Source organism: Xiphophorus couchianus, chromosome 10, assembly GCF_001444195.1.
Source record: "Xiphophorus couchianus chromosome 10, X_couchianus-1.0, whole genome shotgun sequence".
In the NCBI taxonomy this organism is placed as follows: Eukaryota; Metazoa; Chordata; class Actinopteri; order Cyprinodontiformes; family Poeciliidae; genus Xiphophorus; species Xiphophorus couchianus.
The window spans coordinates 3,195,231-3,211,953 of record NC_040237.1 but is presented as its reverse complement, the minus strand read 5'-3'; the positions used below and the strand labels follow the sequence as shown (position 1 = coordinate 3,211,953).

Genomic DNA, 16,723 nt, shown 5'->3' with positions numbered 1-16,723 from the left:
ACAAAGCAACAAATACACACACGAACACTAAACGGAATAGTTTCGATTTCAGTCACAGCAGAAGGCTTGGCCACAAGAGATTGTGCTGGTTTGAGCCGGCACGGACCAGATTTTACAGGCTACAAAGGAAGCAGATTACCACTTGTATCGAATTCCGTATTGGATAAAAAAAAAAAATCTTTTGTTTGAAAAAAAAAAAAATTGTTGATTATCATAACAGAAAAATTGCAGCAGTGCAATTTTGAATGCTGGCTGGAATCACAAAAACACAAGGAAAGGCGCTCATGCAGGAGTAATTATACCATTTACAATATTCTGTGTTTACTGCTGTATATCTCTTAGCAACACAAACACGGTTGGCAGTACCAAAGAATGGATGCCAAAGAAAAACAGAGCAGAACAGCAAGAAGCAAGAATCGCAGCTCTAGTATAGTTTTAACAAATCCTCCAGAAGGTCTTACAATCAGTCAGGCAGCACAAATAAGCCAGAACAAGTTTTGTTTGGTATCCATTGACTGATTGCAAAGCCGGGGTGAGAGATCGCAGGATCTGATGGGTTCGTTCGAGCCCCAAATAACCACATCCACAGTGTCGTTTTAAACTTTGGCCTCTTCAATAATACATTCTTAGCAGGGAGTTGTTGCTCGACTTAGAAAAGACACTCCAAAGTACGTCTTGTTTCTGCCAACATTTTCAAGGGTAAGAGCTCTTTGGAAAAAAAAAAACAGCAACCCACATTAACACTTGTTTACTTCCTACACTACATGTATTGACATTATTTATTTCGTTTTTCTACATGCACTGTATTTTTATTTTAAACAACAAAAAAATCAATTTGTTGTTGCTTCTGGAATTAAAAAATTGGATCAATCTAAAAATTCTAAATCAGTGTGTTTTTAAATAACATAAGTGACAGTATTTTGATTTTGTTGAGTAAAAATTAAGAACAGATTAGAATCAAGAAAAAAATAATGATTTAATTAAAGCAGTTTTAACACGACTTTAGGGTACATATATTTTATTAGAGTACATGGATTATACAACAACTTCAAACATCTTCAAAAACTATTAGTTGCATAAGTTGTATTTCGTTGTGATTTTTTGCCCTCAAATTCACTAAAGGTCAAAGTTATACATACAGAACCCAACTAATATCCTTCAAAAACGATATTAAGGAAAAAGGAAAGCAACCCCACAGAATTTGTAGTCATAAACGAGGATCTGAGATAATTCTGGTTGAATATCTGGCCGGTCTTTTTATAAGAACTCATTTAAAGTGGTTTGATGGTATGAAGCCATTCTAGAAGCTTAATGTTGCCCTATTTTGTCCCTAACAAATTTAGATATTTATTGGGAATCATTGTCCTGTTGTACACAAATTTGTTTACAAGTTTCAGTTTAGTCTTAGTTCTTTATTATTCTGTCCACATTAAGCAATGAATCAGTACCTTTAGCAGCAAAACAATTCCTCAGCATAATGTCCCACCGCCATTCTTAACAACTACAGTGTTATTAGATTTGAATATCTCACCTTGACTCAGTCAAATCAGCCTAATCAGTGCAGGAGTAGAGTTAGGTGCAGGCAGGCACTTCTTTCTTTTTTTCTATTGATGCTAACGTTAAGCTAACGTTAATGATCAACTTAAGCCTTAGTTGGTTCTTGACTTGTTCTTTTGACGGCCTAAAAAAGGATTTCATCTATGTTTGTCAAAGTAAATAAGCCTGTTTTGTCACTATTTTAATTTAAATTTAAAAACATGCCAGGTAAGCAAAATTTTTAGTTGTGATCTGATTCATTATCTGGGACACAAGTTTCAAGAAAACTTTTTATGTACAAATTGTAATTTTGCTATTTTCTATCATCCAAAATGGATAGCTGGGCAAAGATTAATTTTTCATCATCTGCAGCTGTTCCAATAATGAGCTGCAGTTGACTTGTGTACAATGGTAGCCTCACGTGACTCTCCATATGTGTTTTGAACAGCATGTGCCTTTACTGAAACTGGATAAGCAACATTAAATATTGAGAACATATCAACACCAATAAAAAGAATTTCAAGTACATTTTTTTAACTCTGCTCCAAAGGGGCACACATTCTTTTTATCCTTTTTCTTTTAAATAAACAAATCATCAAAATGACAGATACGAGATATTTCCACAACATTTAAATACACTGTAAAGACAATATTTAACTTTCTTTATCTTTTCTATTTCCATATCAACTTTTGCGATGTGACTTCCTTTATAACGTAGCAGATAGTTTAACTTGAGCAATCCAGTCTCCTCCTTGTTTAATCTGACAGCAGCAGGACTTGATCTCTGTTTGTTGACTGGATTCTTCCTGAACAGTGTATTTAGATTCGTTTAATGCATTTCTCTTGCGCTTTCCGAATATTAAACATTTAAACTGATGTACCATCAAACTTATTTCTTCATTCTAACCTCGAACGTGGTGGTCTGCTTCTGTATTTTTAAGTTGGCAGTCCACTCAGGCTGTAAACAATTCAAGCAAACTGTGAAATCAGTGTTCCTTATCTGTTTTAGCTATCTATAGTGGATAAGTAATACTAAGGTCATTAATAGTACTCGTGTTGAACTAATAAATGCTATTAGAATGTAATGCAGCCATAAAAACAGAATACTGTAGCAACAGTCACAGTGAGTCACACTAAAACCGTAATTTGTATGTCAGATGTCCATTTTCCAATGTCAGTGGAGCTCCCTTTAAGTTTTCAGTGCTCTACATTAATAACTGTAATATACATTATTTATGCATGCTCTGTTTGAGGTTTACTGTAAGGTAAAAACCAGGAGGAGGGGGTGATTGTTGCAGTGACTCAATGCAGTTGGTTGTGTTTCCTTCAATGGAAAACCTTTTATCTAATTGCAAACTGGACTATTCCTGACTAGTGTTTTGTAGCTGCATTGAATTGGAACACATCCAATCAACTCTGTCAGTTTGACAGAATTGAATTGATCCTATATTTCTGAATAGGTATATATTGCAACTGATATCACCATCGCAATGTTTTATTATATTGTTCTTCACTAATGCAAACACAACAGAAAATCCTTAAGTTTTTCATGTTATTGTGAGCATAGCTTAAACAATCAAAAGAACTAACTATCAGTTAGAAACTGACAAAATAAAAATAAAAGTTGATAACTAATAAGCATGGTTTATAGAAACATTTATGTGTAGAGACATTGGGTAATAAGAAAAAATATTTAAGGAACATTTGTCTGATCCTAACTGAGGTATTTCACAATTCTTGTCATAGTGTGAATTTCTTGGTGAGAAGCTTATCTTTGTTAATCTATGAGGAATTATGCTCAAACACAGAACTTCTGCTCCTTCTTTTTCACACTTATGTATAATTTAGAGTTGAAACTTGACCCAGATGCAATGGCATAAAGCATTTAGATTTTATTTAGCAGTACTTTTGTGTCCTCTTCTTGCTGCTCTGTTATTTTTCTATATTTACTTTAGCCTCAGGGTCATAAGACATCTTTAGCTACCCTACTTGTCTTGCCTTTGTTCCATTGTCCAGTCTTTGTAATCGCACTCGATTCTTCGCCTTCTCTGCCATTGGCGCCTTTAACTCTTTCACTCTTCCTACATTTGATTCAAAGGCTGGCAAAGCTTATGCACACTTAAGCCTTGCTTTTAAAGAAACTACACTTTCTTTTTCCTTCAGCTGAAAAACATGTTTAAATATTTAGCACCCATATTCACAGCTGTTTGACACTTGTAATTCCTCGTCTTACAAGTCCCAAACAAACGACACAGAAGATCACACAGTCAGTCTGAATCACAGCTGTCATCATTATTCACTTTGACTCTCCCCCACCCTTATTGAAATAATAAGGAAATCATCTGAACTTTGGAAAATGGTGATAGTAACCGCCTGTGTTTGATATTGAAAAAAGGCAGGAGAACGAAAGAAGAGGGGAGAGATTTCTTTTGAGCTACAGCTGCATTGTTCTGGGGCTCCCTGTTAATAACTTACAACTGAAGAGTGTTTCTTGACGCAAAAAAGCACAACAAAAACACACCATTTTTGAGCTTCCTAAGAAGATCTTTGTTCAAAATGTAGGTGTCAGATGAAAAGGCATACATTGGCAGAAACAGTGGTGGCAGCAGAGAGGTACACCTGTGCACACAAAGGGACATAGTTTATCTTATACTACATTTAAATACTTTGCTTTAAGGTTCCTTGAGACAATCTAGTATAATTTGAACATATCCTTGTGTTTTTAGGAGGAATACTTGACAAGTTTAGGCTGCAGGTACATCCTAAAGCCTAAATAAGGATTAGTATGCAGATGCCTTTGTTCTAAGGGAATTGCAACAGCTACGAGAATCACAAAGATCAATCCTAAATGGATGTTATGGAACTGTAAGGGCCCTTAACAAAAATGCTGACAAAGATGTTTCAGAGATTTTCATCTGCAGCAACTGCAGAACCCTGGAATTGTAATTCAGTATTGAAAAAGATAAATAAAAATACATTTATACAAGAAATTTGTATTTGTAGACTTTCCTTTAACAATGTTTAAAAGTTGTCCTTCATCCATCTGTCTGCATTGACAAAATCCAGTTGTTTTTTGTCAATCAATCAGTCCATCCATCCATCCATCCATCCATCCATCCAGCCATCCAGCCATCCATCTGGCAGTCTATCTGACCACCTTTTTGTCCATCTGGCCATTAATGGTTTGTCAATCCATCCATGTAACCCTCCATCTCTTTGTCTATACATCCATCTATTAACCATCTCCCACCCACTGTTTGTTTTTCATCCATTCGTCCATCTATCCATTCATCCATCCATCTTGTAGTACATCTACCATATATTCATAGTGAGCAAATGTATTTATAACACATCCGTAAAAATAGAACAGCCTAAGAACTCCGTAAATTTAAAACTGGAAAAGTACATAATTTTGAAAATGTGTAAGAACCCTGTTTGTTGTGACATTTAAATTTTTGGGATAGCAATCTCAATAGTAGTTCTGAATATAGTGAAGGATGCTTGGTTTTAATTTCTAAATGATCTTCCTACGACCATGGGTGGGTTGTTCCATTATTAGGACCATCAGAGTGCGCCATTACTGGAATCTCAGTGGCTGAATTTTCACCTTTCCTTTAGGTTTTTTAACTGTCAAACTCAGAACGTATTATTCTAATGAACGCGCCACCACTACCCCTGCAGCACCCCCGTCCGCCTCACCAACCCACCCGCGCTCACCCTCCTCTCCCCCCGGCCCTAAAAAGAAGACAGAACGAGGGAGAGAAAAGACACAGAGAGGGAGAGAAATTCAGGAGGAGAAAGCTTTGAAGTGGCTTTCCATCGCAGCAAGTCTGCCGGCCGTCTCCCCGAGACGTGTCACCTTTGCCGAGAGGGAATAGGAAAATCACGTTTCGAATGGTAATGATAACATACTAATCACTTGAGCTCTTTGAAGAACCCAGGGAGTGCGTCTGCTCTGTCAGTATCCCCGGCTGCCTCATGCTCCCAGGCACACACAGGCAGTGCAGCCATGGTCTAGGTGTATTAGCTTAAGCATTGCATGTCAATACGTCCCCACTATTTCAACTGATCCATAGGGGCTCATTATTGCCCAAGTTTGGTAACCGTTTTCTCCCGCAAGCGCACTGCCACCATGTCTGTTGGTGCCGCTGCGAGTTTCACACCTATGTAACCCACCCTCAAAGCCCCCTGCCACACCTTTCAGCAAAAGAACATAACACCATATATCCTGTCCCACTCATTGTCTCTATTTTGATTCGCACCTACCACAAACTCATTTTGGCACCCATTTCCTCCACTCTTTCCATCATTCCTCCTTTCTCCCCCTGCCCTTGCTTTAACTATTAAAACCTATCTCTGCAATTTTAAATGACATCTGTCAGACACACAAAGAAAAAGGAAATGAGGGAAGGAAGAGTTCAGAGGGAGTTTTCTCCTCCCTGCTCTTTTCCCATCCCTCTTGTTGTCAAACTTTGAAAAGTGTGTCGTAGGCTTTTTTCCCCCCCTTTTCCTCCACATTTTTCATTTCCTCTGAGTGATTAGCTGGTACACATTTTGACAGCCCAACCAAGACTAGAGATTTCAGTTCTTCCCCTGTCCCTTTCACTCATGTGATGGGCATCAAATATTGTCAGCGGGGTTGTTGTCATTCATCGGGCTTCTTTTTTACTGTCAAACGTGTTAAATCTGATCAGTTTCCTAACACAGCATGTTAGAAAAGGCCATCAAAACAAACAGCATTTGGGTAAACACTTAACTCTCCCATGTTTATGCTATTTGTGATAATCTACTGTATGTAGTATGGGTTTAATGAAAGCTGGGCCTTACAGGAGTTTGAACTTTAGCATGAAGATCTCCAGTATGTTGTTAATCAGAGTCCTTAGTAGTTGCTTTTAAGAGTTATTTGTGCCTTAGATGAGTTGTTGAAACTTTACATTTACCAAACATAGAATAAATTTGTTTAAAAAAAGGACATAAATATTCTAATCCCACATATAATTTAATTCAGTTGTCTTTTTGAAGACGTTGTATTTGACCTTTCTCCATTTATTTTGGTTCTGATTCTTCTTTGGGTTAGTTAGGTAGTTAGTTGTAGGTATTATTTGCTGATGTCATTTAATCAAGCTTCCTAATAGTTCAGTAGAATATGATCAATCAACGATTGTCAAAGCTGATTGACAATCATTTCACTAACTATCATCAACGAAATGCTGCATATACATGTTCAGACTTTGAAGGAACAATTTATCTGCAAAATGTCTCCAAAACAGACAGGAATTCATACATGGTTACTATGAAACAAGCAAATTCAAAAAGGTCAGGTAGAAAAAGGCAAAAATGAATAGAAATGTTCTTAGATCTTAACAATGGTAATATTTTCTTGATATAAAACCCCCTTTTCTTTTGGAAGTTTTGCTCCTATTCTTCATATTCCAGAATATGAAACACTGAGGGAAAAAACAACATAAAAACTAGAGAGGAAAAAAGAAATCTTGTCAATATTTAAAATGCACTTGGAGCTGACATCAGTTGGGGAAAAGTAATTGTCCAATAAATTGTTCAACGTCAGTCCTTTTTAAAACAATGCATTTTAAATCTGGGAAACATAATTGTTATCCTATCAGCTATATGAAAGCCCCTAGGAAACAGACTTTAGCTAAATGCAGCAAAAAATAATTGATGTAGATTGATGTTGTAAAGAAAATGTACCACAAACATTCAAAGCATTGATGGTGGCATGCAAGTACGAAGGATCATTTTTCCACTAAACCAGACTCAACAGACGATTTAGTTTACTACTTTTATGCTCAATAAGAGCTTTGATGGGAGCTAAGAAACTAGGCCTAATCAACTGTCTAAACTTGCAAACACATTATTTCAGCCATTTTGACCTTCACCAACTTCCACTTTTATCAAATTGCTAATTTATTGGATAATGAAACATCTTTGTACATTCTTTTTGAGTCAAAAAGAATGACTCAAAAAGAATGAGTCATTCTTTTTGAGTCATTCTTAGTTAGTTGTTTTAGATGCTGATTATAATAATGAGGAAGGAAGGAGGACACACAGTAACCCATACATCATGAATCAATTTAATTCACTTCAATTCATGTATATAATGCCAATTCACAATCGATAGTTTTTCAGATAAACAGATTCAACTTATGTCACCTTATAAAGAATTCAGTCCAATCCAAATTCGAGTGAAATACAATTAATTTTAATTCAGTTAAGTCATATATTCAGATTTCCTGACTTCATTTGGACTGTTCTTATGGGAAATATAACCTACCAAGTATTTTCTCAACAAAAGCCATAAAGATACACTTGGAAATATTCCCACAAAGTCCGACTGCTCTCAAAAAGTGAAAATAAATAAAAAAGTGAAAAAATGACTAAAGAATTACACACAGTACAGTTTGTGCAGATGAAATTACATTGTGAAGAAAGTTTTATTTAATAAAATGGACAGTAGCAGTTCAGAACTGTTTACTGCAAAATGTTGCATTTACATGTGTAGACTATGAAGGGACAATTTATCTAAAATTTCACATTGTATAAAATGAATAAAAAGGTTTTCAACTGATTTTTAAAGCATGTCTGTTTTGTTTGAATCACTTTGTTTTGATTGGAAACCTCTCCCAATCTATTGCTATGCTCTTGATCTGTTTTGTACCTTACCTGTTCTCTGATCAGGTCATAAAAGAATATGAAGGAGCAACAAAGCTCCAAGTAGTTTGTCTTTTTATGTCCAAGATGAGGCAAACCTGCATTTGCTTGCTTTATACTCCATCAGCATGTAAGACATTGTCATGTGAGAGGGTTATTGGCAAGCTGGTTGTATTATGTTGTTGCTGTAGGTCTCTCTGTTTGGGTGACGGTGCTGATGTGTTTCTCTGAAATAGGTCCCAGGCCTCTCAATCAATTTTTATTTTCTGTTTGTTTCTGAAGCGTAATGTTTTTTTTTCTCTCTCTTTCTTTCTCTCCCTCTGTTTAATACAGAGAGCTCATCTGTTGGACAACACAGAAAGGCTGGAAAGGTCATCTCGGAGACTGGAGGCCGGCTATCAGATTGCAGTGGAAACTGGTACGTACTCTGCTACGGATTGGAAAAGAGTGGGGTAGCAGTGAAGGGAGGGGGCTCAAGATAGCGACGAGGATGAGTGAGCAACGGCAAATTGTCTTGCTCACACACGAGGTGGGTGGATGCGTGTGTGTGTTTTGGAGGGTTGGATTGTGTGTGGGGAGGACTGTTAAAAAAGAATCTTTCCTTGACGCCTGATGACATTTTCGGGTGCACATCAAAGGTGAGAGGAAGAAGTGTACAGGCGGCATATCGGGAGCCGCTTCCCCTGAAAAAAAATTCAAGTACCCATATAGTTGTGTGTCTGTAAGTTATGTATGCAAGTGTGTTGGGTTTTATAGTAGATTTTTTTGTTTTTACTCAAGCAGGAGGTCTATGACAATAAACAATGTTAGCATTCTTAATTCAGGAGTGGGACGGACAGAAAAATAAAACAAATTCCTCATTATCAAGGGTGGTTTTAATCTTAAAATAGGGAAAAAAAATCTCATTGGGAACCTAAATAGATTTAACCAGTTACCCCCCCTTCCTGTCTTCCTTCCTGACAGCCACCACATTATTGAGGCACAGTGTATTCCTCAGAGAGATATCAAAGCTCATTCTTGAAGCATCAACTAGGTTTCTGTGGCTTCCGTTGTAGTTTGGAGAAAAGTTTGTCAATTTACACTATAATCGTGGGGTGGCTGGTGCGTGCGACATCGACAGATTTAATAATTCAAGTCAACTAAGGTTTGCACGCGGACCACCTGCTTTTGATGTTCCCTGTGACTTGCATTAACAAATTCATGAATACAGTCTGCATCTTCTGCCTAAAAATGTTGATTCAAACGCCTTGGTTGTTTCTGACGTTATTCCAGTTTCTCGATAGTGTAGAATTTTACGACAGCTGGGGGATTTTTTTTTTTTTTTTTTTACTCTCACCCAGTCGCATCTCATACAACAGCTTGTTTGGATCATTTGCCTCACAGCTTGCTGGGCCCTTAGCTTAACATTGATCAGTACCTACCGGGCCCAGCGGTTTCTCCTGCTGTTGTCGGCCACATGCCCCATGACCCCGGGTTGCCGGTTGGCTGTCTTATTCACACTGTGTGAGGCAGGGTGAGAACAATGCTCGTTTATCCTTGCTCAGTCCCACACACTTGGCTTGGCGCACACCAGCTGTGGGGTATGTTTGTGGGGAATCTTCACCCTGCCTCTTTTATCCACGACCCTTTCCTTAACTCTGCTGTCGATACGAACCATTCGCTCAGATGCACAACCTGAACTGGTGATGTCTCCAGGTCAAATTAGGAATAAATCAGCACAAGGCCTAGATTGCATTTAGATTATGTAGTCTTTACGAGACTGATTGATTGTTTTTGATGCAAAGCTCTCAAAAGTGGAAGTGAATTTTTGCAAGCCAGATGCATCCATGTTTGCTTACAAAGTGGGCAAAAATGCAGTTAAAAAATCACTTATTCAGTTATTTACAGTATATCTCTGACTGCCAACAGGCAACACAAAACCCATGTAAACATTGAAACAGGCCAAGTGACAATTTTTCACACTTTTAACATCATGCTCCTGTTTCTTTTTACCCACAGTAATAACTTTTTTATCTTAAAACAATTGTAATTTTTAATCTGAAAGCTGAAACGAGAAACGTTTGACAAATGAGGAAAGCACATTTGATTATTAAGATTATAATTGGGATTATTGCCAATTTAATATTTTTGTTGAGAAAAAACAACCATATGTTCTGACAGACAGATATTTGTTTATCTTAATTTTCACAGCTGAAAGTACTTTCTTTTCTGGAGTAAATTGCAAGTTTACCCAGATGGGCTTTCATCTATTGTCCATTTATTAAACTGTGTACAGTTTCTTAATCTTCAAACATTTTAAACTAAAATATTTATTTAACCTCAAAAAACAGACATTGTTTATATTGCTGAAATTATTCAAAATTTTGCTCATTATGGAGTTTTCAAGTGCTTATTGCACAGAATATTAGAAAAGACATATAGCTTGTGAGAAACAAGTCTTATGGGTGGCGCCCTAAAGTTTCCACACCATAACTCTTGAGTTTTTCATTTGTCTTTATTGTAAGCCAGATAAAGTGAAGCAGCCTTCTTTCAGCCCACTGGCTAGCAGTGCACAGCAGCAACAGGTTATTGTTGAGGTGTTAAATGTTTTAGCAGTATGAAATGTCAGCCGCTTGAAACCCTAACCTTTTTAACGCTTGGTATGCCTTGACAGCAATAACCAGCCCATACATGATACTTGCTGATTCATTGTGTTTTCTTCATTCCCATGCATCATCATAGAAGAGTGCATATTTATTCTGGCATTAAAATGTAATCGACTTGTGGGTGTAGTTTCTACCTTGTAATCCTCGCCAAATAAGTGTGACTGCACATCCAGACACACAACAAAACCTTTTGACAGGTGTGCTGATTGTAGCATCCCTGTCTGGATCAGTGTCAGGGAAATACAATATATATTTATGATTTATTGGAGGCATGTATCTGCTTTTCCTAACAAGCTATGAGTAGAATACAAAATGTTTGTTTAACTCATGAGTTTTTAAAGTGGCTACAAAGTGTCCTAAAGATGGGAATTAATTATTTCACAGTCTGCACACATGACAGTCGAGTATATTTTATATTCAACTCTCCTGTACAAAATGGCCAAATCTACAAATGTATGAAATCCCAAAGGGCTGAAATGAAATGTGCTCCCTGTTGTTCTTTGATCTTGTTCTGACTCATCAGTTTTTTTCCCCTCTTTTTTTTTAGAATCATAAACTAACTTTATGTTGCTCAAGTGTTCTTTACCTGAAAATTGTTGCTATTGTCTACGTTTTTGAATAAAAATGCACTTTTTGAGTTGGGCAAAACAATATACGTGTGCTAAAGGCCTGCTGTATCTCAATATGTTCATCAATTATCTCTTGACCTAAACTTGCAAAACTTAAATATGGTCTTTGGTCACCGTGCTCAGGTTTATACCTATTGAGCTAAATTTATACAAAAGTAAACTGATAAAAAATTAGTTTTGAAATTTTACAGGGAAAAAAAAAACATATTTTGTGATATAGCTTACCTCAATATTAGATTAGTAGATAGAAATATAAATAAATAAATAAGTGCTCATTAATGTTACCTAGTTGCACATTTAGTTTCTTTTAGATAATTTTACTCATCAAGATGTCTCACTTGATATTATCTAAATATCATGACATGCTTTGGATCAATTAACAGAGACTCTAGGATTATACTTTTACCAAAACTGTAATGAATTGTGGCTACTTATTTTTTTGCACCTGACGAGAAATTGAAAATAATGAAAACCCAGGTAAGGTGACGTAATTTATTCCAGCACAATAGAGAAATACTTTTGCTATGTTCCTTCCAATAAGGTTTGCGTATTTGAATGATTAAGTATGACAACCTCAACTTTTAAACAGGAATAATTAAACCACTAAGCTTTTGTTCCACCTGACACTCTATAGCCACACTGTAAGTGTTTTTAGCTACACATCTTAACTATCCTCTAATATATATTCTCTTAATGTAAAGTACTTAAGCACTTCGGGATTATTGCCAATTGATAACTGCAACTTCAGATAACTGCAAATATAACCATAACCATATTTGCAGTAATCTGAAGTTGCTTTCTTTAGCAGTTGTGACACTGTCACCCTTAAGAACTTCTTTAGATCGATCAGAAGTGGAACGAAAAGACATTTTCTTGCAAACCGAGTGTTCTCCAACAGAGAGATGGCATAGACATGCTTTATAGCCTCACCTTTCTCCTCACTGCTAAGAATACATTTCTTAATGACCAAAAAGAAAAAAAGCTACGATGCTTATAGGTCACATTTTAGGCAAAAATAAGGGAATCCTAGTTCTGAGAAAAGATGAGTCTCTACATGGTATCATTTTATCATTGCTGTTTTGACTTCTTTGCTTTTTTCCAATTTTTTCCTTCACTCTCAACATCTCCAGTGTTTATTGGAAGAAAACAAAGGCTTGCCAAAAGCAGTGAGAGCCCTCAGAGGGATATCATGGAGACTTTTTGGACATGCAGAGCTATTTACCACACGCACCCTCAAGAAACCAGGGTTCTCTGTTTGTCTCATAAATAAAATATAGAACTTTATTAGTGAAGAGCACTGCCTCAAAAGCCCAGGCACTACACCAAGAAGACATGAGGGATAGCCCAGTTAAAAGGGGGTGATAAATAAAGGGGAGGGGTATGCAGTTAGCTAATTTAAAGACATTTGAGTCAAGAGTATTTGAAATGCCCAAAAGTGGAGGCTTGTCAAATGTGAAGACTGATGTTTAATCAAAGGCATGCCAAATGTTGGCCCTTAGCTCCAGACTTGAAAAGATTTTGAATCATTTATGGCTGGTTGTTTAGAAATAGAAAAAGCATGTCAGTAAAGACATCAAAGCTACAGTGAATTGCTATTGCACCTTTCTACTCTTCATTTATTAAAGTAGGGTTGGCCTCAAATTTCTTTGAGAACAAAACAAGTAAATTTATTGATAAACTGCCTGATACGGCTTAAAATTTCAGTAAGAAGATAAACATATGGATTTGAGTTGGAAAAGACAGTTTTACTTTTGACCCAAGGTCTTTTTCCAAAGGCACAATACTGATTAAAAGAAAATGTGCAATTCAATGGAGATTCAGTTCAATTATTAAAATAAATTGCAATTAAAACTGTATTTGGTAATTGTGCTGATAAATTATTTTTCATTCTTTAGTGCATTGTTTCAGATGCAATTAAAATATAGTAAATGTATAGCAGGGGCATTTTAATGCCTAGAAAAGTCCACAGTCTTAAATGTATCTTTATTTTAGCCTTTATAGCTGCACCACAAGAGGTTTTGAAATGTTTTTATATTTTTTCTTCTTCGTGCAAAAGGGACAGCAAGGCTAGTTGTTTACCTCAGCTACCAGCAGCCTAGTTCACCTTATTAAATAAGATCACTTCCAGCCTGATGTATGCAACCTTCAAAATAACCAGGTTTATTTGTTTGTTTTTACCTTTGAGTCTTTTTTATATTTGTGAGGACAGTTAAATTATAAATACAAGACTTTACCCCTGAAATAATTTCACAAATGTCTTTTTTTCCCCCACATGAGCAATTAAGACTGCAGATAAGACACGGGCCTAACCCTAAGCTATTCTAATTCCAAACATATATAATATAGATAACTAACATGCAGAAACAAAGAGGGAGGCACAAGAAAACTCATCCACTTTAAAACCTGACTGGTAAGAGATCGAGGGAACTTCTTAGGTGAGCATCTTGTTGGTTTGTGGTCTGTAATCAATCCTCCGAAATGAAAACACCTCATTAGGAATTGATTTCAGTCCTGTTTAGATAAGCAGAGAGGGTCAGGTTTCGGGGACCCGGGGGCTCCAACCCAGCCTAAAGTTCACACCATGCCAGGTAGAGAGCAACACTGCAGGCTGTCAACTTTATTAGGCTGGAGATAATCTGATTAGACATTGTCAATCAAAGGTCTCAGTGATTCAGCCATGATCCTGGGGATTTTTCTTTCTGTCGATCCCCTTTTCCTTTCTCTCTATTCTCAGAAACTCTCTTTCTTTTTTTGTGATGAATCATTGAAGCAACCTAAACCGTGACAGCCATCGCTGGGCTCAGCTAAGCAACCCTGCAGTCGTCACCAAGACAGACACACGAGGACCCTGTGATGATGTGATGACTGTATTAAAGGGTACATCAATTTGTTTTAGAGGAGTTTGATTTTCAGCTGCCGTGGTATTAAAAGACGGAAAGGGAGGGCGAACACGGCGGCTTCATCAACAGGGTTTTAACGACAGTGTGAGGGGTGCCGGGGCAGAAAGAAATAAACAGACAAATGGGAGAGTGACGTGAAATAAATAAATATGTTTTTTGGGAAACTTGAAAAAATATATATCCTCATGACTCCTGTTTGAAGCAGAGAGTGGCTTTGAGTCTTGCTGGGAGTCCATGGGTGCTGGAGTGGCCCAGTAACACAGAGCACATTTGTCTCGACTCTCTATCTCTCCCCCTCCATCTTCTTTCTTTTTCTCTCCCGCTTGCTTTCTTTCTCCTTGTTCGCTCTAAAGATCAGACTTGGTGTTTCTTTTTTGTGCCGGGCCACCAAAGTCGTGCTTACTACTCAAAAACTGCTGCCAGATTCTTAACAAGTGACATAATACATCGCATTTATAGACCTTATGTTGTATTTTAACCACAAGCCTTAATTGTCTCTAAAGAGAATTTAATTCACTCTATACTTTTTAAAATATTTTCATCCATTTTAGCAGTATTTTTTTGTTTTTCTTCCTACATAATGCATTTCTAAATGTTTATGTGAATAAAAATAATTTCAATAAATTTTTTTCAACTCTTAAAAAGATCAATTTACAAGTTATATGATTTATTTAAAGCTTTTTTCTTCTGTCACGTGATGAATATATAAAAATCTGAAGTATATTTATATGTATATAAACTATGTAAATGTGACTGAATATTGTTTCTGTGCTTTGTTTTTAGTTCATTCTCTTTGCTCTAGAATGTAGCTTGAATATTTTAAACACTTCCTTTCATTTTCTATTTTAAAAGACGTTTGCTAAAGTGGTTTTCCTTGAGGTACAGCATAATCAATCCAGTTTTTGTAGGCTGAAACAATTGGTGTGTAGTGTTGGGTTGAAAAAGAATATAAGTCATTTGATATATGTCTCATTAATGGAAGCAAGAGCTGGCACTTAAATATTTCACAGCTTGAGTTTTCAGCCAAGAGATTTTTTTTTTTCATATGTGGAATATTTTTATGTGACTTTCTAAAAGCTAAACAATTGCTAAAAAAATAACAGATAACAGATATATATATATATATATATATATATATATATATATATATAATTTTCTTTTCTTTCGTACAACGTCTCGCTCTCAGCAAATCTAGCCGTGGGTGAGCTGTTTATCGGTAAACCCCCGGTGGATGAAAGGGGTAGCAATAATGATTTTTTTTCTCTCCTAATCGGACCTTGTCAGCAAGGCGTCTTATCGTGGAGAGGAAAATGACACCGATCCTATCGAAGAGCCTGGAGTCCGAGTTGGCGGCGTGTGTTCCCCCCACCCGCCCAGCCCCCCCTCCCAATCATAGTCGGCCATGGCCTAGCCATATCTAGCGCCGCCACAAACGGCGAGCGTCGCTTTTTTCATGTGGACTTCAAAAACGTTGCGAGTCATTAAAATTGCACCCACGTTCGGCGGCGGGGATCAGCCGCTCCGGAGCGAAAATGGGTTGTGGGAAGAGGAGACTCGGTAAATGTGTTAATTCCGTCCTCACATGTTTACGGCTTAATTTTAATCTGTTTGAGGGGGGAGGAAGTGTTGGAGGGACGATTGGAAAAGGAAGGGGGAGGCAACGAGAAAACCTCGCACTGCAATAAATCGCCATTATCTTTGACACCCTAGGACTCAGCTGTTCCAGGGATTTAGGGGTCCACTGGCAACAGTGTCTATCATAGGGCATGAAAACACTGTTTACGCTTGAACTGCGGTAGCTAAGGTGCAATCTCTAGTTTCAGACTAGCTAGACAAAAGGCCTGACTGGGACAATGGTGGGCTAGCATAGGGGCCCTCAATGGAAGAGCTGAACCAACAAACTCAAGTGTGTGTTTGTGACTGTGAGCCAGTTTCTTGCATATCTTTGGGGGAAGTCTGTGTTTTTCCAAGATGTAGTTGCAAACTCATAAACACGAACCTTCTTTGAATCTTGATTCCTCAGTAACTCTTCAATCCACCTACTGCTAACCTACCACTGCTTCCCTCCTTGTGTTCCTCAATTAGGTCCTCCCAAAGTGTTATGGATAGCTGTAATAAAATTATGAGAAAATGTAATAATTAGACCTTTAGTCAGTTATTAGTTTCAACAAGCCTCTCAGCATAATGAGACTCTTGGAGGTAATGATCTGACTAGTCAGCTCATCTAAGCTTGACTGCTTAGTAAAACATGAGGCAATATTGTTACCACAAATTTTACTCTTTTATGAATAAGCAATATTGTAACAGATTCTAAATGGTTACTCAAAACACACAGCTCTTAAAA

The 16,723-nt window shown here is 37.1% G+C and overlaps 1 protein-coding gene across 2 annotated transcripts in view; it reads left to right on the top strand.

The window, feature by feature from the left end:
- Window positions 1-16,723, top strand: part of vti1a (vesicle transport through interaction with t-SNAREs 1A) — a 133,302-nt gene that overhangs the window by 29,308 nt on the left and 87,271 nt on the right. For both annotated transcript variants that reach the window (XM_028029748.1, XM_028029749.1), the window contains exon 5: window positions 8,539-8,623. In XM_028029748.1, coding sequence (XP_027885549.1) covers window positions 8,539-8,623 — 85 coding nt within the window. The remainder of the gene's footprint in view (window positions 1-8,538; window positions 8,624-16,723) is intronic.